This window comes from Cottoperca gobio, chromosome 13, assembly GCF_900634415.1.
Source record: "Cottoperca gobio chromosome 13, fCotGob3.1, whole genome shotgun sequence".
In the NCBI taxonomy this organism is placed as follows: domain Eukaryota; kingdom Metazoa; phylum Chordata; class Actinopteri; order Perciformes; family Bovichtidae; genus Cottoperca; species Cottoperca gobio.
Window position 1 is genome coordinate 12,385,145 of NC_041367.1, and position 26,761 is coordinate 12,411,905.

The 26,761-nt window shown below is 43.0% G+C and overlaps 1 protein-coding gene across 3 annotated transcripts in view; it reads left to right on the forward strand.

The window, feature by feature from the left end:
- Positions 1-23,860, forward strand: part of cux1b (cut-like homeobox 1b) — a 59,459-nt gene extending 35,599 nt beyond the window's left edge. Inside the window, exons 9-22 of one of the 3 annotated variants that reach the window (XM_029447197.1) lie at positions 2,470-2,518; positions 4,288-4,392; positions 4,933-5,121; positions 5,376-5,434; positions 5,762-5,804; positions 5,911-6,007; positions 20,264-20,467; positions 21,397-21,509; positions 21,621-21,737; positions 21,870-21,953; positions 22,133-22,189; positions 22,331-22,411; positions 22,836-22,900; positions 23,024-23,860. In XM_029447197.1, the coding sequence (XP_029303057.1) occupies positions 2,470-2,518; positions 4,288-4,392; positions 4,933-5,121; positions 5,376-5,434; positions 5,762-5,804; positions 5,911-6,007; positions 20,264-20,467; positions 21,397-21,509; positions 21,621-21,737; positions 21,870-21,953; positions 22,133-22,189; positions 22,331-22,411; positions 22,836-22,900; positions 23,024-23,072 (1,312 nt within the window). In that variant the 3' untranslated portion in view covers positions 23,073-23,860. Of the gene's footprint in view, positions 1-2,469; positions 2,519-4,287; positions 4,393-4,932; positions 5,122-5,375; positions 5,435-5,761; positions 5,805-5,910; positions 6,008-7,380; positions 8,183-8,928; positions 9,013-9,517; positions 9,620-9,735; positions 9,771-20,263; positions 20,468-21,396; positions 21,510-21,620; positions 21,738-21,869; positions 21,954-22,132; positions 22,190-22,330; positions 22,412-22,835; positions 22,901-23,023 lie in introns of those variants that run through there. The other 2 variants (XR_003833343.1, XR_003833342.1) reach the window with 2 other exon arrangements.
- Positions 23,861-26,761: the final 2,901 nt, after the last annotated feature.

The window sequence follows — 26,761 nt, forward strand, 5'->3', positions numbered from 1 at the left end:
TGTGTGTGTGTGTGTGTGTGTGTGTGTGTGTGTGTGTGTGTGTGTGTGTGTGTGTGTGAGAGAAAGGCTTGATACCATTTTGGGAAAACCATTTAATTGCTGATAATTAGGAAAGAAAAGCCTATTGACTGTTGCCTGTGTCCATCTCAAGCACACACAAACACAAAATGGCGCACAACATGCACACACACAGACACACTCTCACAGCTAGCTTCTTTTTAAGCCTCCTTGAAATCCCCAAGGTAACACGCTGTGAAAACGCAATGTGGAGAAAGCCAAGGAAAGAAAAGGAATGGAGTGATGAAAGCTAGAGGGCAAAAAGCAAGTCAGGGGCTGGAGGCTACAGCGAGGAAGAGGGGATAAGAGTGTGATAGAGGAGGGAAATGAAAATCTAAATCAGGGGAATATCCTGCTGGCACCGAGGACAGAGGCCGAGGAAGAGAGGCCGAAAGATGAGAGAAGGGAGGTGGAAGGGGGGAGAAAAAGATGAAAGGAGAAAAAGTGGAGGGCAATGGGAAGGGAACGGGTTGAGGGGAAAAGGATAGAGGCAGGCAGAGGGTGGAAAAGAAAAGGAGCGGTTGAGTGAGAAGCAAGAGGGAGAAGATGATAAGAGATGAAAAGGCCTTTCTGAGATGGAGGAAGTACAGTAGGGGCTTAGAGGCTCTGGGCTTGTTTCAGAAGTCCTACAGTACTCACTGATGTCACTTGTGCACCCATTGGCTTTCATGGTACAAAAGCGTGTGTGTTGTTTGTGTGTGTGATTTTTTTTTTGTTTTTTTCTAGTGCAGCTGTGCATCTACTCTACAGCTCCTCCCTGTGGCTGCTATATAGAGCCTTGTAGGTGCGTTTTGGTGGGTTAAAATCAGAATTTAAAAATTACGAAGGAGCCTCCCTTTACTGTTCAGTGTTTGATGAATCGGCTGCCCTGCCCAGCGACTGACTGACTGACTGTAGCAGAAAATCCCTTCCCTGTGATCTGCTTTGGCCCTCAGCCTCTAGCTTTGCCTTTATAATTCCCAAATACAGCCAAATCCAAAGGTTATTTAAGAAGACTTTGTACATCTGTACTTTGATTAAATGATCACATTTGGAGCAGGAGCGGTGGTGTATTTGGGTTGCATTACTACCCATAAACGCTCTCCATTACAAGCTTTTCTGCTTGTTGGCTCTCTGACCTTAACATTTGTGTGTGCGGGATCGCGAATGAGTGCGCACGTGGGTCCCGCACACTATAGCTTAAGACAGGATAAAAGCTGGCGAGGTAGTGTACTATTATGTTGCTTAAATGCACACTAGATCCTTTTAACTGTTAGGGAAAATAATAAAAGTGGAGAGTGAAAAGCTCTCCCACCCACATCTGATTCTTTTTGCTGCATTGCCTGTGGCACAATGTTGACCTAATATCAACTGTGTCTGTTTTGTTAAACACATTCAAATCAGTTGTACTCAAGCCTATGGGACATAACGCTGTTTCTCATACTGTGACACACAAATACAAAAGCTGCGTGGGTTATTGGGTTCACTATCAAAAGATTGCCGGGAAATCAAAAGGTCTTAATGGACACGGCACATATGCGCTCACATCTTTGCACTCAATGCCGCCTATCGGCAAGTAATGTCTTTAATAAACACACGGTGTCTTTGCACGGCATTGAACACCAACCAAGAAGTTTTGTGAAGACTTTCATTCATTTTATGGTAACGTCCTCATACGGCAGAATGTATTCTACATTATCTTTGGGTGCATACACAAACACACACTCTTACGAACAGATGGGGTGATCATATTTAGGCAGGTGTTTTAGGCATGGTGTATAATCTTTAATCTTAGCAAGTATACAAAATAAAAAAAGTACATTCATTGTGTTTAGTGTTGTTTTGTCCTTACCTCCGAAGTTTGTCATTGTCACGTCACTCATGAAAGAGGGTCATTAACATATTTTTCCAAAGTTCAAAAAGATGTGGTATTATGGGGATGTATTCTTGCCGTCTGACCTCTAGCAAGTGAGAGGTGAACCATGGCCTCCATCCAGACCATTAGTCAGACACAATCACACAGCTTCATAGCAGATTAGTCTGCTGTATTAGGATTTAGGGCTCTATTAATGTAATCCCTCTGTTTTAGTGTAGCCTGGGTTTAGGGGCTTACATGTGTGCACATACACACACACACACACACTTAAATACATGTATGCATGCACACATACAAGCTGTTTGGGTTATGGAGTTCACAATCAATGGATTAAGGTGAAATTTAGACGGTAGCTTAATGGACACGACACCGGCATCCTCTAAATGAGTTTTTTCTCTGAACAATCGCACACACGTGATGTGTGCAGAGTGTACTTTTCTTCCTGGGATTCATCCATCCATTTATCCGTGCCTTGTTTTTATTTGTGTGCTGTATGTCCGCGAGTCTCTCACAAGCACTTTCACATCCTGTGTAGTAACAGTGAATGTCTTTCTCAGGGCCGATGAGATTGAGATGGTGATGACAGACCTGGAAAGAGCCAATCAGGTAAACATAAGTCCCGTCACACAATATACTGTATAATGATGCAAGTACATGTTAGGATCCAGTCGAGTGACCGTCAACAAATGTCATGAAAAGAGCGAAACCAACAATGAATTTATTTCACGTACAAGTATCACCTGTGTTTACAAAGCCTGATGTAGCTCATTGCTCTGTGACGTGGAGCTCTGTCGTCGTTCAAAAACGGTTAAAAACACATCAGTGAGCCACGAAGTTGCACTGGGTGACATGTTCCTTTTTATTAGATTGAACATGGGAAATGCAGTTTATTTAGTTTTGAGTTAATCACACACACACACACACATGCACACACACTACTGGGCTGTCGTAAATATCCACTAGAAAATGAATATGATGAATACACACGTGGTGCTTAAAATAGTCAACAACTAAAGCACAATTTCCTCCTGTTTGAGTAACATTTGGTAAAAAATACAGTGTCCAGCTGTTTTAGGAAATCATTAAGCTTTGAAACTATATATTCTTCTATATATATTTAAAAAAAGATTTACATCTTCAGTAGGAACAAACATGCTTGTGGCTGAGAGGCAGAGAAAGTTTGAAAGTATTGACAGACGGACGAACACACTGTTGGTTTTGTTCTTCCTTTTTATATGATTTATTGAGGATACTAAAAGAAATGCATCACCAGTATTATCCTTTAAAATATAAATATTCTTATGTTCAAAATGTATGAAATGTGGCTTACATTAACAGATAATGACTTGCTTATCTCTATGTGGGTGGCTGTTTGTTTAACATGTTTATTACACACCTACTAAACCCACCCGGCTGAAATAAGCCCCCTAGCGCGCTCTCTGCCCTTGTGCTGTAAATACTCCTGTGGTATCTGTTAATGTCATTGTTGTTAACTTTCATTATTAGCCCAAGAGTATGATTTGTGGCTAAAGGGGTAGCATAGGCATGTAATGTTAATATTAGCCTAAAGGTTAGCGCTCCGACTATAATGCCACACACACACACACACACACACACACTATTCACACTTCTGATTTGAGGTTTACAGAGGATGACAGCATGGCCTCCAGCTCAGTCACAGACTTTTTATACGCTTTTATAAGGAGAAAATGGAAAACAGGATTTTTCTCTTGCAACTAACAGTCCAACTCCCACCCAGTCAATAACAGCCCTCAATATGGTTGCAATTAGGAACACTGTGGAATCGGCTCCCTGTAACTTCTAATGATGGTAAGTTGGCCGGTGTTGCAGATGATTCCCAACTGGAGCACGGCGGTTTGGCCATAAATACAATGCAGCGGGTATCATCTCAATTCTCAGGACTAATTTAATATTTTCAATTAGGGAAAAATTCACCCTCTGCCATCATCCCACACTTACTTTGCATTCTCTCTGCCCTCCTCCACTCTGTAGTATGTGTCTGTTTATACTGGAAGGGGCTGGACTTTCTTTCCGTACAGACACACACAGTCGGCCGATAGAAGAAGTGTATTTGAAAAGTGTATTCCTTCAAAGTGATTGCCTTTTTGGAATGCCAAACGCTTGGGCAGTGCAGCTAATTCAGCTGTACACTTGTGTTTATTAAGTATGTTTTCAAGTGTTCTGTGGGGACAGTGGGAAAATGAGAGGAGTTGAGGGAACATGTGTTTATGTGTGTGTGTGCGCCCCAAAAAACTAAAGAACATTACACAGTAGCACTGAATTGACCATTAGATTGATCATGTTAGAATCTCCACTTGTTGATTTTTCTGAAACTTTCCCTCCTCTCCTCCCAGCGAGCAGAAGCAGCTCAGCGAGAGACGGAGTCGCTCAGAGAGCAGCTGTCCTTGAGTAACCAATCCCAGCAGCTCGGCAGCCCAGCCAAGGCCGACCCCGACACGGTAACACATTACACTGCTTCGCTGATTTACTGCATGGCTGACAAAGAGGTATTGATAGGCTAAAGATCAGCTCGACTTTTTTATGCTAGAGGCGATCAGCTGATTACAGCTTCAATTTATGGATAACTGTAGTCACCGATCTTAAAGGTCAGGCACCCCCAATGATGTATTGATCTGTTGACTCATGTATTGATTCCCAAGGAAAGGTTGCCAGGGTGGCAATATGTGATTGGTGTATTGATTAACTGATTTATTGGATCTGTTCAACCGATTGCAGAGGTGAGACTTAGTTAGTGAGCGACTGCCACACCGAAGTATCTGCTTCATTGATCCTTAGTGTTGGGTGATTGTGATTTGATTCATTAATAACCGCTGTTTATTGATCTCAAGGGGGAGGTCTTTTGAAACCGATAATCAGTACATTGATCCTCTTCTCTCTGATCGCTGAAGTGATTGATTGAACTTTTCTTCGCGTGTTTTTATGAATACTCGTATAGGTTTTATTTTGCTCATTGTCATGCCGTCCTATGTGGCCTTTAGGATCTGCCGACGGAGGTGGCATCCCACTTAAGTGTGGAGGCGGAGCTCAGGGCCAAAGAAAGGGAGACCGCCCAGCTGGTGGAGGACGTCCAGAGACTGCAGGCCAGCCTGACCAAACTCCGAGAGACCACCAGCTCCAAGATCACACAGCTGGAGGAGCAGCTCAGCAGCAAGACTGCCACTCTCAAGGTACCACCAGAACACACTGCTGCAGTTATTTTGTTTTTCATCAAATTGAAGTAACTATCTTAGCTATTATTTTCTCATAAGACTATTTCTGTATTCTTTCTTTCCTGCTTCTATTGTGTATTCTCATCACACCTGTATCTATATTCACATTGTTACCAGCTCTGTTCTGTTATCTTGAGTTAAGTCTCTGAAATAAGTACATGACATATAAAGATCCAAGGATTGCTTTTATTATTTCATCTCTTTATCTACAGGAACTGGAGGAGAAACTGCAAAAGCAAGCTGACTATGAGGAGGTGAAGAAGGAGTTGAGGTAAGGAGCACACACACAAAGGAGTGTGTGCGTGTTTGTGCGTGTTTGTGTGTGTGTTTGTGTGTCCAGCACAGATCTATTTATTGCATTTGTTTGATGTCTTTAACAATGTTAAACAAGATGCGTGTCTTCATTTAAGATGTGTAACTCAATTGAGTGCCCTTATGAAGGTGAAGCTTGCATGTCTGCAGCTTTATATTGTCTCTCTCTGCCCCTCTATCCTTTCTTTGTCCTTAAAGAGACCGAAATAGAAAAGCTCGCACTATAGACGCGTGCGCCTTTTGTAGGGGGTTGATACCGATTGTTTTCCCTTTTCTCTCTCCTCAGTATCCTCAAGTCTATGGAGTTTGGAACATCTGACTCTGTGCAGGTAAAAGTGATGTTTACAATATATCTACACAATAATAGTAATTAAGTTATCGATGAAACTAAATTGTACATTTAAGGGAGACGTCTCATTAAAATGTTTCCATCAGGACTCATCCAAACCTCTGGAGGTGCTGTTGCTGGAGAGGAACCGCAGTCTTCAATCTGAGAGCGCCGCTCTGCGCATTGCCAACACCGAGCTCAGCGGTAAGTCTGTCCTCATGTAAGGTTACAGTAAGGCCTGGGTTCAACACTGGCCAGGCTGTCATCGCAAAAACAAACTTCAGTCAGACCAGCAAAAAATGAAAGACAGAAGTGGAGTCCAGAATTCATTGGAGCTTAGATGAGGGTTCAGCTGCAGGTACGGCTGTGCAGGTACGGCTGTGCAGGTACGGCCATGAAGAGATTGCATCAGGTTAGTGTCTTTAACCATGTTAAACAAGATAAACACATACTGTGTGTGTGTGTGTGTGTGTGTATGTGTGTGTGTGTGTCTATAGATTCTTTTTCTCTGAGAATACTTAACCATTTCTTAATGTTTTGGGGAATGATTTGCAATATTGGGTCCACAGTGCAAAACTTTCTTTTGGTTCAGAAATGTTGTTGCTTTAGTCCCTCACGTCAAGGCGAGGACGAAAATGCATTTCTGGTGTCTTTTTGAATACCGCAGCAGGGGGTCAACCTGAACAGAAACAAAGTTGCAGTACACAAAAACGAGGACACCATACTCTCGCCCCTACATAGGGAATCTTGCCCTCTGCAACAGTGTTTATGGGTTTGAAATGTCATGGCTTTAGGCTTGAATAGTTGAATAGCTTTGAATTGATTAACATTCACAGTAAGGGGAGCTTACTGTCTTACTCAATCATGTTACGGTCTGAATGGTTTTGCATTAGAATAATATTTCTCCCAGCGCTTCCATCAAGATGGATTCTAGTATTTACAAGGCTGAGGAAATATAGTTTATATCTATGTTTGTTTCAGTGAATGTATAAATGTAATCAGTCTAACTATTCAGGAAAGAAGTAAAGTAAGGCCTTTACTCAGCAGAGCTGTACAATCCTTTGGTGACATGCATTGATTTTCTGTTCAGTCGTATATCAATTCAGTTCTATTGCTCCATATTTTTCCTGGATGTTTTTTTTTTTTTTTTTTTTTTTTTTATGAACTAAAGACTCTGATACTGCATCTACACACCGCAGCATCATGGAAGAGGACTCGCATGGTGTATTGCTATCTCAGGATCATTTTACCCTGTCCAGTTACTTCCACTTTGCCTGCGAAAGAGAAAGAGAGGGAGACTGAGCCCTCGGCCAATCTAATCTGCCTCAGTGGCACAGTGTCAATTGTTTTGTTTGTCCTTTTTTTCTTCCAGGCTGTGGCTTACAAGAAAGGTTGAAATCACAAATGCATGGGCACTTTGTCTGGGGGGGTTGGCAAAAAAGGAAAACAAAGTTCACTAATTTGGAAAAGACTTGATTAAGATAACTTTCAACTTTTGTTATTTTTTTTCTCTCTTTTTGGAACCCCTTTTTTGTTGACTCCCCCATAATGCATGGTGTGTTTGACCTTTCTTGTAGGGTCAGCCGGGCGAAAAGAGACAGAAGAGTCCACACTGAAGGAGGAGACCATGCCCAGCGATCCCTCTTCCTCGCCCCCTTCTCCCCCTCCCTCTCTTCCTTCCTCCTCCCAGCTTCCCCTGTCTCGCACTCATATGGACACCCTCAACACTGCCACCACCACCAGCAGCGGCGAAACGCACCCTTTCAGTCCTACGGGCATTGGACAGGACTTCTACTCCCCTGTGTTCCCTCTGGTGGGTGGTAAGATGGCTTTGAACTCCCTGATCCAGCGGCAGCTGCTTCAGACCTTCTACTCCAAAGCCCTGCAGGAGTCGTCTGGAATCCCCAGTGGGGCTCTGCTGTTCACGCCCTTCACTCCAACCCTCAGCTCCATCCCTACCTCCACCCCTGGCTCTGGGTCAGCTGCCATCCCTCTGGCAGCTAGCAGCCCCCAGCCGCCTCCAGCAAGCCCAGACATGGGTCCTGTTAACGGGAGCAGCACCGCTGGCAGTGCCCCATCTCCGTCACCCAGCCACTCTGACGCCACCACGGGAAGTATTTTGGACGGGGAAGACATGGACACGGCAGAGATTGCCCGACAGGTGAAAGAGCAGCTGATCAAGCACAACATTGGCCAGCGTGTGTTTGGCCACTATGTGCTGGGACTGTCTCAGGGTTCGGTCAGTGAGATCCTGGCCAGACCAAAGCCGTGGAACAAGCTGACCATCCGGGGAAAGGAGCCCTTCCACAAGATGAGGCAGTTCCTCGCCGATGAGCAGAACATCCTAGCATCTGCGCAGCATCCAGGGACGGCAGAGAGGTGAGTCTGTGTATCTTTAACGTGTGTGAGAGTGTATGAGAGTGTGAGCGAGTGTGTGCGTGTGCGTGTGTGTGTGTGTGTGTCTTGCATGTGTACAGCCCTGCACAGAGCCATCGATTAGCTTGTCAATATGGACTAGCTTTTTCTTTTTCTTTCTCTTTCCTAACTCCCATCCTGTGCCACACCTGTGTGTTTTGAGTGAGTTCCTAGTCACGCACTGATCCCAAGAGACTCTCCTAGCTATTGTGGTCAATACAGAAACCTTTCACACATCAATAGTATTGATCGGTGGGAACTAGGAGGAAGGCAAGGGTACTGTTAACTACGGGTAGATTCGATTAGCCTAGGCCTGCTTTTGTTAACGCATCAGGACATTTCTGATTGAAGGTGGTGGTCTCAGTGGTACACATAAATACAACCACCCTAGTCCTAGACAAAGTCTCTGTTGATAATAAGGCTGCATTGAGTATGCCCCTGTTTAATCGTTCTCTATTAAACAATGTGTTCCTCACTCCTCAGTCTTTGCAGTAGTTTAATATTCCTGTTAGAGGAGGAGTTTTTAATCTACTGGGGCCACATATGGTGAAGATCAATGCATTTATGGTACTATATTGTTCACTAGATGGAAGAATTCACACATTCCATATATTTGCAGAGCATTATAGGCCACCATATAGTCTAGCTGTAAAAGCAAAAGAAAACACACAAGTGCTGTAACATAGTGTGTGGTATATTGTTTTTAACAGAGGGCTCAGGCCAGCCCCAGCTTAGCAGAGTGTTTCAGGATGTTCCGAAGCGGAGAGCCTTCTCCAATACAGCTTCATACACAGGTCTGTCCCCTTCACACACAGAGATTTTAGCACGTTCTGTCTGTGTGGCATGTTCGTGTTGGGGTGAACTGTGTCTATGGTGTGTGTGTGTGTGCGCGCGCGTGTGTGCGCGTTGGCGTTTATTAACTTGCGGGCAGGCATGCAGATATACATGTGCCTTGAAGGTAACCGCACAGCTCTAGTGACTTGCGTCAAAGGAGCAGCCAGCATGTGTATTTAGGGATTTTATTGGTAGTTGTTATTCTGTGGGGAGCATTTAATGTACGAACCCTGTAGCACGTGTGCATGTGTGAGCTCCAAAGGGACCAAAGAAATTATGACAATCCCTGCAGTATAGATGCGTTGTAGCTCAGTGGTGGGAATGTTGTTCTTTGTGCTGTGCTATGGTGTAATAGTTGATGTCCTTATATGCTCTGTTATTGTTCTCTTCACTTGTTCTGTAGCTCTGCTTCTTAATCTGACAAGATGTTTCGTCTCCTCCCGTTCCCTCTTCTCCTCCTTCCAGGTAACATTACCGCCCGCGTCCGCACCCCAGAGGCTGGTTCAGATGAGGCTATCAAGTCCATTCTGGAGCAGGCCAAAAGAGAGCTGCAGGTGCAGAAAGCTGGTGAGTCGTAGTTTTCTTCTGCTCTCCAGAGGACTCGAAGCATTGAAGATGATGCATTGTGGCTGTGAGTGTTTGTCGGTGTCTCATGACGGCCCTTTTTTCTCCTCCCTCAACAGACTTGTCCCATGCTCAACCCTTGTATACAGGACTGAAAGGAGGGGGTGGAGGCGGAATGGGAGGCGGAGGGGGCCATGGATCAGACGAGGCGATCCGCTCCATCCTAGAGCAAGCTCGCAGAGAGATGGAGGCCCAACATACTGCACTTGAGCCCCTCCTCAAAGCCTCATCTTCGTCTTCCTCCTCAGCACTATCTCACCGGGACTTCCTGAGCTCCTCGCTCACCGCCCCCCTTCCCCCTTACAACCCCCTGGCACTCTCCCTCAAGAAGCCTCCCAGCTCCCTCTTGTCCTCCCCCTCATCCCCGTCTCCCATCCTGGACTTCAGCTCCAACGTGAAGAGAGAATGCAGGAGTTCTTCAGGGATTGACATGTCTGTTGAGGGAGCTCTCAGGCTGGGTCGGAGCTCTGAGGGGTCGGGCCGCTCTGGAAGTTCTGGAGGAGTGGGTTACTGGAGAGAGCAGTGGTGGAGCAACATGCATACAGACCCCCGCAGGGCCATATCCAGCCAGACGGGAGAGGAGAACCACATGCATGAGGACTCCAAAGAGGTGAGCCGAGGCGACAACCAAAAGAGCTTGTGTGTGTTCTTTTTCTGCCGTTCTCTGTTTTTACTCCACAGTGGTTGCATGTCTGAGCCATTCTCTGTCTGTGTGTTTCAGGGAATATTGAGTGACAGTCTGTCTCGACACAAACCGTGGAACAAGTTGAACCAGAGGAGCAGAGAGCCATACCTCCGCATGCAGCCGTGGCTCAATGGAGACCAGGGGCAAAACACACACATCCAGCAAGCTCAGAACCAAGGTAAACAAATCACACACACACACACACACACACACACACACACACACACACACACACACACACACACACACACACACGCACGGCACATAGAGTACATGGATTCACACAACCAGGCTCTTTGGGCTAGAGCATTACTCTGAAAGCCTGATTAGAGCTAGTGGCTAGTTGTTACTGTCAGTCTGTCACTCACACAATCCCCCCCCACCCCCCTCTTCCACCCTCCCTCCTTTCTCCTCCCACCATCCCCCCATCCTCAGTGCAGTGTCAGCCAGCAAGCTGCTGGTTTGTCATGTCATAGACAAGTTAGTGTTGCAGTGCCAGATGGCAGCTCTGTGCGTGTGTGTGTGCGCGCGCATTTGCGTGTCTCTCTTTCTCTCTGGGGGTGTAAACAGCAGCTAATGTACACTGACAGCTCCTCATGACTGCTCTCTTCCAGCCTGCTGAGCTGCACAGCAGTACTACACAGACAGAGACAGGGAGATGAAGGAATAGGAGGACGAAGCCAAAAAAGCTTCAAACTGAAAACTTAAGCACCTTTGCTGTTTGTTTAACAGGAATTAAATTAGTTGATGTGGTTTGGCTTGAAGTCCCACCCAAACCCAGCAGGGGGAGGAGATGAAAACTCTTGTTTTCTTACATGGTAACATGTCTCCTAACCTGTGTGATATTTCTTGCCCTATCTGTTCTCCTCAAGCAGAGGGTACTCCCAAGACATCAGCCAGCTGCAGCCCTGCTCCAGAGTCCCCCCTCAGTTCAGCTGAGGAGTCTGTCAACGGTCTCGGAGGGGATCCACTCGCTTCACAGTCCTCCTGTCTCAAACCTGCGTCTGAGGATCCCTCAGGTGGGGAGTCTCAGCCTGGCACCCCGCTGCCTGTTCCTGGTCATTCGGGTCTGAGCATCCAGGAAATGGTCGCCATGTCTGCTGAGCTTGATACTTACGCCATCACCAAGAAGGTTAAGGAGGTGCTGACTGATAATAACCTTGGTAAGAAACACAGGAAGTGCTGCCTGCGCGGTTTAGCTGCATTTTCTCTTTCCCCTCCCCAATGATGAATTATTCAGCCTTAGAATCAGTTCTCTGAAATGACCATTTCATTTCCACTCTCTCTCGCCTAACCAGGCCAGCGTCTGTTTGGGGAGACTATCCTGGGTCTGACTCAGGGTTCTGTCTCAGACCTGCTGGCCAGGCCCAAACCCTGGCACAAGCTCAGCCTGAAGGGCAGAGAGCCCTTCGTCCGCATGCAGCTCTGGCTCCAGGACCCACACAGTGTGGAGAAACTCATGGACATGAAACGCCTGGAGAAGAAAGGTGTGTGTGTGTGGTAAAAGCTCAATGACGCTCCATATAGAGCAGCATGCCTCCCCAAATAATGAACAAAAGACTGAAAAACTGAAAACTGAAAACTTTCATGTTATCTGCTTGAGCATGCATTTATTTTATAAATAGTCACAAAAAAAACACAAGCAGCAGCCTTTTGAATTACACATGCACATCTGCACACAATATCCTTTGTGCAGGACAGCAGAGCATGTTGTGCAGATCACAGTCATCTTGGTGTGATGTCAGTACCAATCAGGACCGTAGACATCACATACTGTATTAGATGTGACAGCTAGGGGACTGCCGGGGGCCTGCTTACTCACAGTCATCAGCACTCTTCTTCATCATCGTCGTCATAATAATAATCACCAGTGTCTATAAGCTCGTATTTTTATCATTTGTTCGTCCATAGCCCACTCTATCGCTCCATCATTCTTTATTTCCTTCTGTTGCATGATGTGTTTAAGAATCAGCAAAGCCAAAAGGCCTCACCCTGCGCGCTGCCTCACAGTGAGCCCTGACTGCCCACTTGAAGCTCTCTCTCTCTCTCTGTGAGGCGGGATACGCGCATTTGAACCTGCCAGAAGGCACAAGCATCCGGGATCAGTTTACCCTCCTGATATCGCAGAATACATACGAGGGCTAAAAACAAAATTGACCTTAAAACAGTGTGTTTGGGGCTTGGACGGGTGGGGTTACTCTCAATTCAACTTTGTTTCAGGTTATTGACCCCAAAGTAATGCATCCAAATGGCAAATGGGAATAGTCCTGGCTGACAGCAGGGCCCAGAGGAAAGACATGGACCTAGTCTACAGTAACCATATTTGACCTCTCACCCTTGCGGTACAAGCCTGCGAGGCAGCACACAACTTTCAGAGTGGTCTAACCTTGCTCTGAGGGGTTTTTCTCTGCAACACTAATATATCTGGCAGCATATATTGGGGTTGAGAAAATGTCAACCTCATGCAAAGCTGCCATGAACTGTTCATTTTCAGCTGCTAGTGCCCCCAAGTGAATGGTGCTGCTTGTTTGCTTTAAAATGGAAGAGATGTTTTCATTGTTAGAGTTCCTGAGAAAGACAATAGCACTACCTAGTGGTTGTTGAAGAGGATGGCCGGATTGTTTTTTAGATCTGTCTGATGCACAATAAGTGACGCAAAACATTTCCTGGTGGCATGCATTTGTCGAACATGGAACCTTCACTGTGGACTTACAGACTGCTTAGCACTGAAGTGTGGGACCGTGTGTGTTTTATGATGATTAATTAATATAGAAGTCTTTCCAGTCTAATTCCAATCTGCTTGCAAAATAGTCCAAAACAGACGACACAATATAGATCAGTCGATCCTAATGATTATTTCTACTGTTTGTTAGTCTACTGAGTGTGTTCTTGATTAAGTGTTTGGTCTATAAATGTCAGAAGATTATGAGAAGTCCATCAGTCAAAGGTGATGCCTTCAGATATCTTGTTTAGTCCGGCCATCAGTCCCAATGTCAAATATATTCCATTTATTTTTCTAATTTGTCTTAGAAGAGTAAAACGACAAGACGATATTAGTATTTTATATGCTGGGAAAAGTTTTAAAAGAAAATTCTAAAATTGGTGATTCTAGACTAGTTCTTAAATCTGCTGCAGATATTATGTTATTGATATTCCCCATATTTATTCATCACATAAATGTATTTTCTGAGGTACTGATTTCCCCTTCTCGTTTTTGTGTGACTGTGCAGCTTACATGAAGAGGCGGCTGAGCTCCTTGAGTGACAGCCATCCTGTGGATGTGGGTTTAGTGGGGCCAGATTACCTCCAGGGCTCCCATAGCCCGGGACAGCAGCACCTGAAGAAAGCCAGGGTGGTGTTGGGCCCCGAGGAGAAGGAGGCCCTGAAAAGGGCCTACCAGCAGAAGCCGTATCCCTCCCCCAAAACCATTGAGGAGCTGGCCTCCCAGCTCAACCTGAAGACCAGTACTGTCATCAACTGGTTCCATAATTACAGGTCAGCATTTGGAAAAGAGACACGCTTGAATATTGACCCATGTCTAATGTTTGTATCACAAGCTGTTCTGCAAAGAGCATTTGAGATCATTAAATAAACTAATAACCTGTGGAGGATGTTGTATTGTTAAATAAATGGACATTGTCTTGAGGAGGGCTTTAGTACCTGCCCTGTTGGCCCTGGTGCACTCATACAATATTTTGAGATCAGTAAAATTTAAGATTTGTTGCGTCAGACAAATGGACATTCAGGATTTGAGTAGCGTGACTAAACTCGTATGTCTTTACTAGGTCACGTATCCGGCGAGAGCTCTTCATAGAGGAGATCCAGGCAGCCGGAGGGTTAGGGCCTGGCAGTGAGGGGGGATCCCCTTCCCTACGCGGGTCCAAATCAGGAGAGGGGGACAGCTGTGACGGGACAGAATCTGAGGGCACAGTGGAGACACGCCAGGGACTGGGCATCGGCCTGGAGGATCACAGAGGAGGATGCAAAGACGACATGGAGGTTGAGTCTGAGGCAGGGGGATCTAATAACTCCCCTGACCAGCTAGACTGCACCGGGCCAGGCTCCAGCTGTGGACTGGGGCTCTTCAGCCTCACAGAGGCATCCTCCAGTGGCTCTGCCTCTAGTACTAACATCCCAGCCTCTGGCCCAGCCAGAAACCCCAGGGACAACAATCTGCGCAAGAAGAAGGCAGCCAATCTCAATAACATCATCCACAGGCTGGAGAAGGCTGCCAGCAAAGAGGATCCCTCAGAGTGGGAGTTCTAGCTCCCCCTGATCATCCTTCATCCCTCTTGTCTCATAACCTCACAACCTCTAACCTTGGACCCCTCCTGCTCTGTTCCAGTTGGAGAGTGGACACAGCCAAAGTCAAGCTCAGCAGCCATTTTTATTACATAAAAGCTTTCCGAAGAGGAAAGAAACAAAGAGTGGTTGGCAAAACCCTTAAAAAGAAGATTTACTGAATACCTAGAAGAACAAAATAAGAGAACTTATGTGTCTCTGTTTTTTTTTTAAACTGAGTTTTGTTTTTGTACTGAGAAAAGCACTTAGCCGTCCTGCTGGCCTCCGGCCCTGCTGTACCTTCCCCTATCACCAGCCACTGGTGCACCAGACTGGTTTGTCCTGAGCTGGGGTCTGACCCGCAGCTGGGGTTGAAACCTGGACTCAGTAACACAGGCAAGGCCTGACACAGCAGCTGTCACAGTGATAGACACTGTTAGATGATAGATAGAGACAGGAACTCTCTTACAAGAACTCTCACTTTGTTAAAGGAGATTTTTTCCGCTCTTCTTCTTCTCACCTCCCAAGTGTCCACAAACCTCCCCTCACTCAGTGAGACGCCTCATTTTTCACACTGTAGAGTGACTGTTACAAACCCTTTGCCTTTTTCACTCACTGCGTGTGTGTGTGTGCGTGTTTGTATGTTAGGGGTTGTGTCAGTGTGCACCTGTTTGTGTGTGTAAACACGCCCAAAAATGGTGTGTATGCGTGTGTGTGTTCTCTTCTCAATGGCAGCATGTTTTCTTTTTCATCTCACTCCTACACTCTTAAGAGGGTAGTGGAAGGCCTGCCGGCTGAGCTGCCATGGTAACTGATGTAAGAGAGATGAACTTTGACCTATTGTGTCCCATATCCTATCCTGCTGACAGCCATGTGATGGCCAGAAGGATCTCTAATTCCTCACAAACACACGCACTCATTTGAAGAGGAAGGATGGAAGGAACCCTCTTTATGCCTCCTTAAACCCTTCTTTAAAGGATGAAGGATGATCTCTTTTTTTTGATATTGCAATTTGGTTGCCAATAAGAGATTGCACAGTCTGTTGACTCTAAAGAGTACAAAATAGGGAATTTTAGGAAGCATTTTTAATTAGTACAAAATAAGAAAAGAGAATAACAAGTTACTGTTTAAAAAAAGAAAGAAAAAAAACACCCTGATTTAGAATGGAATAATGTTGCGTTGCTGAAATACGATACAATGAATTCACGTAGTACTGTAGCTGTCTGACATGTTGATACTATACGTGTCTCTTGTTGTTTTAGGTTGTGCACGTCACAGCTTTTACCCAGCACTGGACCTGCTGGGTGTGTGTCTGCACCACCAACAAATCTTCTCTGTTCACAAACACACATCTTTTTATAGGCCAAATCAGGAAGAGTGTGTGTGTATCTGTGTCTGTGTGTGTGTCTGTGTCTGTGTGTGTGTGTGTGTGTGTGTGTGTGTCGCGTGCATTTGTATTTTCCTGCATGTAAGTCAGGGTCGAGGTCAATTCACTCAGAAGTAAATTTAAGAAGTAATTATCAATAATGAAATTCTTGACTGAAAAAAAAAATGGGTTTTTAGCAAATAAATCTCAATGTCAAAGTGAATTCACCCCAACCCTGGTGTGAGTAGTTACCACTCTCCTCCAGTCTATCCTGTATCCAGGGATGTTTTGCATTGAATTCTACTGTATACACTACAAATTATAAGGCATATCACCTCCTCCCTGTCCCACACAAGCCCTCAGTGCCTGTCAGCCTACTGCCTCCCCTTTGTGTGTGTGCGTGTGTGTGTATGTATGCGTATGCGTGGGTGCATGTACACACATGCCTGTCAATACATGTGTGTGCACAAGTGTGTGCGATTGAGGAGTGTTCAGTGTTTCCAATGAGTGGGGTCATATTTCGTATCTACTTGCACACACTACTAGTGCACAACTGACACCCTTCTTTAAGCTGTTTGATGCGTTACCATTACATTAATCTTCTCACAAAGTAGTGAAATACTATGATTTACTGTAGCTTGGTTTTATTGCTATTTTGCATTTATAGTTTGGTTTTTATTCTGCTTATTTATAGGTGCTGTATTTTTCATTTAATGTCTTATCATTTGAGTTGTCTATTTTTTAAGGGATTATACTGTTCCTGAGGGCAAGTAACATTTTTATTAGACGTATAGACTGCCGGCAGTATTGGTTAATATTTACAAAGATGTACTAGTTCTCGTTTGTTTGTATATTCATGAATCCTAAAGTTTAGTGTCATTTCAATAGCTTTGAAAAAAATGTGTTTGCTACAGTTCATGCTCCCGTAAGCATTAAGCTTTTACCACAACAGTTATGCTCTTAAATTGCTAGCTAGAGAATCAAAGGACATATCAAGATCAGTGAATATATGATAGCATATCTCTTTTTCTGTTTTCTATCCTCCGATAATGTTTTTTTTGTTTGGTTTTTTTTGGCTGTTTCTTGGGCAAGCCCAACACTAACGCTCGGCAGGGCATGCAGCTTTCTTTAGATGGAGGTCGCCCACTCTGTAATCACGTTAACATAATTTACAGGTCCAAATGTATCGACTTTGTCAAACAGGTCAAATGAAATTACCTAAACTTGAAAACGCAAGTTAACTTGAAAGAGGTCATATCTGCCAAATTGAGATTAGAGAAGTGTACCAGCTAGCAGGGGTGCTACGTCAGATTGAACAGATAGCCAGCCTATGATTATGCAGAATATATATCGCAGTCCGTAACAAAGCACTTATTAGGATCTTTTTTGAAGACTGACTTGGGGACAGGGTCTGTAAACACTACAACAGCGTACGATCCCGGGATCCTGGGAAATGTATACCTTTTTAAAAAGTGGTTGTGAACCAAGCACAGACTCTTCTCCGCATCCTAACACTAAAATTAAAACATAAGATAGCTGTATCCATGTTTTCTAAATGATGAGCTGTATTCTTATACAGTAGCCCCTTATTTCAAACTACAGATAACTGTGTGACAGAAAGGGCCTTTGTCCTGTACAGTTGTAGATATTATGAGTCAACACCTGTTTTTGGTTTCCATCCAAAATGTCCTCAGTCCATCCTTAAGCCTCCCCTTTCCCCGAATGTACATCCAGATATATTGGCAGCCTAGCAAAAGATACTGATAACCTCATTGCACTGCATTAAGATGCAATAGTTCAAATTGGATTTTCCAGTGTATCTAATAATTGTAAAAAAAATTCCTCAAACATTGGCGCTTCCTGTGGACGACTGATGTGAAACATCTGTCTTCTGCAGAATACCGAAGGCTTACTGCCTTCTTTTGGACTGCTTGGATTGGACAACCACAGTATGTTTAATGGTGATGAACAGCTACTGTAAAGTTTCTAAGCACCTAACCCATTTGCCATTTTATAGCCAGATCCATCAACTCACCTAAACCACGTGAGATCATCAGATTCGTGCCTTTAACTGCCAAGCAGGGCACCAAACTAGTGATGTCATTAGATGTAGACGATTTCACCTGATTTGTTCATAATATATCCCACATCTTTACCCAAATTAATTTCTCATACACTTCATAAATATTGGTACTTTTAAAGTCGACTTTTCTCAGCTCTCTGGAGAGGGTTGTATATAATTCCTGGAGTGCAGTGAAAGAGTAAAAGAAGAAAAAAAAAAACGAGCTTGTGTATACTTATGACTGACCTGCAGACACGTTTCGGTCCGGGTCTTATTTCAGACAGTTGTTTTCCCACAATGCATTTCTTACGTTGTACATAACCTTAACTAGCAGCGAAAGGCCAGAGCATTGAATGAAGGAGGAAGCATGCAGAAACAGCGTACACTGTAATAACACTGAATTTATTCATAGGGCATTTTGTATTTTTCTGTTTGTGTCAGGTTTGCTGTGACATTAATAATGGCACTACAGGTATTGATAATGACGTGTGCCAATTCGAATGGTTATTTGGAAAAGAGACGTGTAAATACAGTCGATCAAGTAGCTATTGATTCACTATTGTCACAGTATGCTTTTGTTTGAAGGCAGGAGGAGAGAAGGGACGATTCAGGACTTTTCCATGATCCACAGATATTTTTCTACAAATTTAAATCAGATGATTCTATACACTGTTGAATAACATTGTAAAGGTGTAACAGATGCTGTATATCATATCATGTTTTCTGAAGTCGTAAAGCTTTACTGTATGATCTGTTGAAGTAGTGGTTATTCATTTGACATATTAGTTGTAATGGAAGCCCAAACAGCAGCACTGGTCACCATATTCAGGAAAAAAAAAAAAAGAAAGAAAAACCTCAGATGTTTTTTGTAATACTTTTAGAATATATCTTATGAAGTGGGTTTTGTAAGGAAACACTTTCCGAATCAGCGGTGCTGTATGCATAGCACACTCAGTAATACATACACACATAATACAGCACAATACACTCATCCTTTAAACCCCTCCACTTTACTTGCGTGCTTTCTTATGTTATTTTCGCTCACCTCTCACATTGGCTCCAGCTAAGTTTTAAGTCTTAAACCATTTCATCTTATCTCTTCAGTTATTTCATGCTTAACTGTACAATTTTTAACACCCGGAGATCAACTCTGGAGTGATAAACATTTCAGTGAATGCTCGCAAGACTTAAAAGAGGAAGCAAAAAGCCAAATAGTGAAGTTAGTTATCCACCTCTGTTGAAAGGTTGCTGACAGTTTTCTGAATGTTGCTGCCGTGTGTCGTCGCTTCAGTTCACCCATAGCTTAAACCACAGTGTAGTCTGACAACCAAATGACCTGGGGAGATCTTCTTCCCCCCTCCTTTTGGAAAGCTTTAAGATGCTTGTTGAGGCTTTAGCAATTCAGAGTGTTTTTGGATGATTTTTCCAACCTTGTCATCAACAATGTGGAAGTAATAATTCTCATAACTTCTCCCACTGCTTATTTTGTGAGTGTGTGTGCGCGTACATGTGTGTTGTAGTACAAAAGGCTGCATGACTGTAAAGGGATGGTTAAGATGTTTTTGAAAGTTGTTTCCCTAGCACTTCTGTCACTCCTGAGATGCTTTTTTCTCCTTGTTGGGGTCTCCTTCCCTTTTGTTTTTCCTCATGTATCATTGTTTCTTTATCTTTCTATTTACTAAACGTATCATGTTGTTTGTTCTCAGCACTGTAAAACAGTCCCTTCTACAACATTGAAAAGCAATATCACTGTATGAAACGTTCACAATGTATTTGTTATGATTGACATTTGATTCATCATCATCATTATTATTCACATGCACCCTAGGTGTGATAATTGAAGTAAATCTCTTTTATACAAATACTAAAAGTGTGCTGTGGTGGGTTTTTTTTTCTTTGCCAAAAATCTTTGTTGGAAATGTACTTTGTTGAACACATGCATGGTATATAAGTATTCTCAGAGAAAGAGACCAATTAGAAAGCCAGGGAAGAGTCAGACAGTAGCAATGTGTAGCAGTAATCTTGCAAGGGTTTGAATCATGTTGGGGATATTGGACTGCTTCTGCCATTTACAGCCTCCGCAGGTGAGTTGTTTTAGGAACTAATAATATAAATACAATCTAAAAACAAACGGGAAACCCGGATTAAAAGAATAATCTTCAAATCTTTATCTTTCCTCTCTGCCCTCATCAGGCCGTTATGCAGAGCTGCAGGTGGAGTTTTCGGGTGCCGTGCGCACCAGTGCGGAGCAGAAGGAACTTATACTGAAGCTGGAGCACGACCTGAGCACCATCGAGGCCATGTCCTCCCTGCCACGTCCCGACGCAGACGGGTCAGAGGTCGGCAACATGGAGAACATCCCGGAACCTGTCAAAGAGGCCTCCGCAATGTTTACTGGTAGGCTTTTCTTTGAACCCTCCTTGACACTAAGAGAAGAAATTGCAACAGCGTCCCCACAATATCTACAAGCGATATAGCACCTTTATTTAAATGCAAACCTTTAATTTAAACCTTAAACATTCACACAGAAAGCAAAGTTAATTTCCCTCAAACAGCCCCAGCCAAAGCCCTGGGATAAGCACATTTCTTACTTAAGCTAAAACCTTTTCAGCTCGTGTTTAATTTGTGTCTAATCGCGCCTTTACATTGACTTAGCAGTGACAAATGACATGCTCTCCGGAGAGATAATCTGGAGTTTAATCACTAAAGACAACCCCACACTCCCAAAAAATTGTAGACTACTCTATAACATTAAAGATCGATGACTAGATAATCAACTATCCAAGTGTAAGTTTGTTAGTTATCATTTATTAAGACCTGATCTGCTTCATTAGGACTGTGTGAATGTGGTTTGATCAGATTTGACTGGCAGTGACCCCAGAGTGCTGACGCGTGCTTGTGTATAACTTCCACATGGAAAAGTCTTTGCTGTAAAACATGAATGTGGTGTCAATCATTACTTCTCTAATTGTAATGAGATAAACCTGCTGAGCCGAGGTTCTGCAGGAGGTTTGAAGACTGCACACTTGTCTGATCAGAGCGATTCTTAAGAGTTTCTTTCCTTTCATGTGACACGCGAGGAACAGTTCAGTTTTTAGGCCTTCACCGGAGTTCGACTGACAGCCTGTCTGCAAACAGATAATAGCATCAAATTGACCACAAAATAATAATTACATTTAGTTTCTGATCATAAAATATGACCATATTAAATGTTCATAAAGGAAGTGAATTATGGCATTTAAGTAGAAGTTTGAATTTGCCCTTTAATAGCGGGTTTAATAGAGTATGCATTATTTAAAAACATTTTTTATCTGTGTTACCTTCAGGTTCAGGCGTAGGCCCCCACTCTGAGCTTCCTCAGGGCCAGATGGACTCTCTGCTCTCCATCATCTCCAGCCAACGGGAGAGGTTTCGCTCCCGCAATCAGGAGCTGGAAGCTGTGAGTCACGATCACACACACGCACACACACGTGCACACACGTCCTGTATTCCTGCGCCTTTTCTCGGAAGAACTAATTTCTCATCTATTTGTTTTCTCTGTCCCCTGCAGGAGAATCGCTCCGTGCAGCAGACCATGCAGGCGCTGCAGAATGAACTGGATAGCCTGAGAGCAGATAACATCAAACTCTACGAGAAAATCAAATTCCTGCAGAGCTACCCTGGCAGAGTGCGTGTGCGTGTGTGTGTGTGTGTGTGTGTGTGTGTGTGTGTGCTCTACGTGTGGTCACGTTCCTGTTTGTGATGTGCTGTTGATTTGGTGGAATTTGAACCCTAAGATATTTATATCCGTGTGCTGTAGGCTGGAGGTAGTGACGACACCGTGATGCGCTACTCCTCCCAGTACGAGGACAAACTGGATCCGTTTGCTTCCTTCAGCAGGAAGGTACAAGACGCACACCTTTTTAATAGACACGCAAATTAAATTCTTCTGTTCTAAAAGGGTATTTTTATTTTATTCTGAGTTGTGTGAGACACCAAAACATTGGTCTGCATGTATTCAAACTTTCCAAAGATGGTGTATTTTTATGTTGAGTCGTACGTCGTACTGCTTTGTCTCTGCAGGAGCGTCAGCGCAGATACCTGAGCCTCAGCCCCTGGGATAAAGCAACTCTGAGCCTCGTAAGCCTCACACACACACACACACACACACACACACACACACACACACACACACACACACACACACACACACACACACACACACACACTCTATGCGTTTGGTGCAACCTCTTCACTAATCATCCTGTTTTTGTCTCTCAGGGTCGCGTGATTCTCTCCAACAAGATAGCCAGGACTGTTGCTTTCTTCTACACCTTGTTCCTGCATTGTTTGGTCTTCCTGGTGGGTCTCCTTTCAACCCCTGAGGGTTTTATGATTAAACATTCATGGCTCTGTGTCATTAGCTTCAGTGAAACAATATATATATTCAGCATTTTATTGATCGTTTAAACTAGGACCACTTCACACATCACATCTGTCAGAAATAGACTTCATATATAAATGTAAAAATAAGAGAAAACAAGGATAAATAAAACAAACGGAAGCCAACACGCTGGCATCCTTTCAGCAGTCCATCAGTTGCACTGGATTACTTAATTGATCTCTAAGCTACAGTTACAGAGAGCAGTGGAAGTGCCCCATGTAAACATGTATTGATCAAGTTTGTTCAATAGAGAGTGCGTCACCCTCTCATAAGCAGCTAATTGAGCCATTGTTGTTGCCCATTCTGCATGAGATCTTAACTGTTTACTTTTTTTTTGCTCAGGTGCTGTACAAGACCGCCTGGAGCGAGAGTATCGGCCGAGACTGCTCCGCTTTCTGCGCTAAGAAGTGAGTTTTTTCACCCCGCTGGGGGTTAAACATTAATAATATCACAACATGTTTGCACTGCCATTTTGATCATAGTAGCAAGTACCTGATGCAAGTTTGACATTTTCTTAATTTCTCTCCCAGGTACTCTGACCACCTCCACCAATTCCATGAGAATGACCAAAACCTTTAAGCTGGTTCAACATTCAGCAGCATGCATGTCCTGCTTTAAAAGTTTATCTCATGCTCATCATGAAGACGGAGCTTCACTTTTTTCCCTGCAATAGCTTGACATATCCACTAGGGGGCAGTATCGGGCTGTAAACTGTAAATCAAGCGGTTTATTCATTGATTCAAAAACAGGTTCTTCTTTTTTCTATTCTAGATATAATAATATTAATAATGTATAACTCTAGGAAAAATATAACCTAATGTTTCTTTCTTATAGTCTTAACATAATACTGAAAGCCAATCATTATGATGATGTAATGTGTGTTGTTGTAGCACAAAGGTAATGAAGTGTTTGTCTTCCTGTACCAAAGGGATCACAGTACCAGGAACATGTTGTGTTTTGTTTTGTTTTTTTGGGGTTCAGCTGGAATTTAGAATAATTAGTGAATTTATTAATAAAGATGAAGTTGATATAACATCATAGGTAATATGGTTAACATTATAATTTATGTTTGATTGGAGACTGTAATGTAAAAGGTGGGTTATTGAGGGCATTTCAAGAGCTTATGGTGGTTGAACAATATATACAGTAGTTATAAGTTCACTGGTCATTCCTCTGACATTTGCTCTACTTACATTGACTATGATTGATATGATTGATTATTTGGTAAGTACAGTTTTTAATGATTTGTGTATTTGGTTACTGAGTATATCTTCTTAATATTCTTCTCTACGACAGATCACTGTGCATGCTTACTTCTTTCTTTTCTGACATCGCAGATATATTCCAAATAAACACTATGCAGTACATTTTCTTGTATCATTTTCATTTAAAGTCATTCTGAGACGTGTGCAACAATGAAGATGGCGATCGGTAAATGTTGGGTTCACAATGTGCGCATGATCCTTACATAGTAATCTATTCAAAAAAATAGTTTTTCTACTTTCCACAACTTTCTGCCTTTTTTCCTGAATTGACACAGGTAATGTTTCATAGCGTGCAACAATGGGGTGTCTTGTTTGTTCCTTCTTACACGAAGCCTCCTTTTCTTTGTCGCTGACAGTGGAAAGACCTATCATGGTAGTATGTGGTGCAGAGGGCCAGTGAGAGGTTTTCAGGAGGTGCAATACTCAACTGTGATGCTCAGGCGGCTCACGCAGTCTTTCCTAATCATCTGGCCTTATTGATAGTGCAGGCGGGATGATGGTGGCAGGAGATTTCTTCTTCTTGTCAGGTAACATCTTCGGTTTAGCTTAATTATGTCCAAACATTATCAGTGACACTGTTGCATTGAGTGACATGTTGCTTCATTACAATCAGGTGGAATGTAACTCATTTACATTTACTCAAGTACTGTGTCTAAAATACACTGACCTGCTGCTGTAAATACTCAATAGATGCACAATTTACTCCTGTTTGAGTAAAGTGGGATTACAACTGCTCAGCTTTCTTAGGAAATTACTGAGCCTTTTTTTTAAATGTACATATATGTACTCATAACCCATGTTTGTCCATGAGCATGAGTCACAATTAACAATTTATTAGTTTTGGTCGTTGCATGGGATATTTGACAAGGAAAAAATATAGAAATTACACCAGCCGTACTGTTTGAACATAGTAATGTGACTATATTCAGTTTGACCTAAGACATGATGTTTGAAGAGACGTGTGGGCTGACAGTGAGGAAATATCTGTTTAACAGCTGAACCAGGAGGAAGAAGGGAACGCGACTGAATGATGTCTGCTCTGAAACACACACACACACACACACACACACACACACACACACACACACACACACACACACACACAGAATAAATGTGCTGTTTCAAACCTCCACAGTCGCCCTGATAGCTGCCTGCATTTGAGTATTATGACTGAATTGGACTGCATTTTTCATGAGAGGCCTCCTCTTAAAGAGCACCTCAGCTCACAGCCATTAAAGACTGAAAAGGCAGACACACACACACACACACACACACACACACCCTCTTCCTCCACTCTCCCCTCTATCTTAAGATAATTTTTGCTTATCAATGGCAGCAGACTCTGAGCTTTCTCACTACAATTACAGCATCATTGTTCCCTTCAGAGCAGCTTTCACCTTTAACCCCGAACCTTGGATTCACACACCTTTTTACTTCCCCGCTCCTCTCGCCGCTCTCCATCTTTCTTTCCTCCACATCCTTCGTCTCGGCTCCTCCAGCTGCCTATAGTCGGCTCTATAAATATTAATCTCCATCTGCGGAATAACAGAAGTCTTAAGTAAGCCTATAACGGCCTGAGGTTATTTTTGCTGCAGTGGACGGGTCACTTCACGTGGACTGATCTTTGGTCTTTAATGACCGCACACTTGATGCGTCAGCATTTACGTTTTTGCACTGTCATGTTTGTTTTGAGAGCGTTCCAAGGAGCAAATGTCATCCTGCAGGGAGTGAAACTAACAGTTATGTCGGAGCATAAAAAGATAATATTGGATTATTTCATCTTTCTTTCATAGTCGAGAGTTTTTGTTTCCACGATGGGTTCAGCAGAGGGCAGAACGGTTATGCTTTATTATCAATATGAATTATTTAGTTGACTCTTGTGTCTGCTTGCAGCTTCTTCCTGCATCGCTTTATCTATTTTCCCTACTGTGTTTATTTTATGACATAACATATCCTATTTCCTTTTAACATTTTTTAATGGGACATTTAAGTGAATGTAAAAAATGTTGTCTTGCTCTAGTATCAACTGTGAAACCATCGACCCCACTGATGGCTTTAGATGGAAGCAAAGAGCTTATCAGGGCTGCAACGTATTGTTTTCTTCTTGGATTAATGTTTTATTAGTTTGATCTACAAAGCGTTCATATAGCCCAAGGTGACATCCTCAAATTCTTTCAGTCTGAAGAGAGGTAGCTCCCACGCTATTGTTTTGTATTCTGTTTTATTCGACCTACTTCAAGAACTTTTCAAGATGAATTCTGATATTTCTTTAGACTTAATATATTAAACGCCCACCACTTTTAGGCACAAACAAAAGTACATAACATTGATATAAACAGGTTTAGTGTTCTCCACAATAATTACATACTTAACTTTAAACCACATAAAACTCACAATATTCTCTGCAGCAAGCAGGCAACAATATGTTTCAGCTAACAGAAACATACAAAACCAACAGTTGTACTTTGTTCAGATATTATCTATATCAAGATTTAAATGATCTATAAAGGGGGAAAACCAGTTTGTATCATAATTCCTGATTATTATAATTTAGACTATAATGTAAGGAAATACAGTTTTAAAGATAATTCAACTGAACAATTAAAATATGATTTTTCTTTTCTTTAAATATTTTTGAAATTAAACTAATTTTAGTTCTTTACAGGTCAAAAAAGTCATTTGAACTCCTGCTGACCTCAGCATTTTTAATTCACCAACTAGCCGCTCAAACATATTCAGTTTATAATGATTAACCAGAGAAAAGCGGGGCATTATCTGGAGTCTGGACCCAAAGATAATTTGTCCTTTTTGCTTCATAAGTGACGATTATTAAAGTTGTTGGTTGATTGTTGTGTGAATTGTCTGATGTCCTAAAATGAATGAAGATGTTCCAGCTGTTTTGAGTGGATCTGCAGATCAGCTGAGGAGTTATGTAAACACTTCATATGAATTCTGCTTTAGCTTGGCAAGTCAGATTCTTTCCTCCCAGACATCCCTCCCATT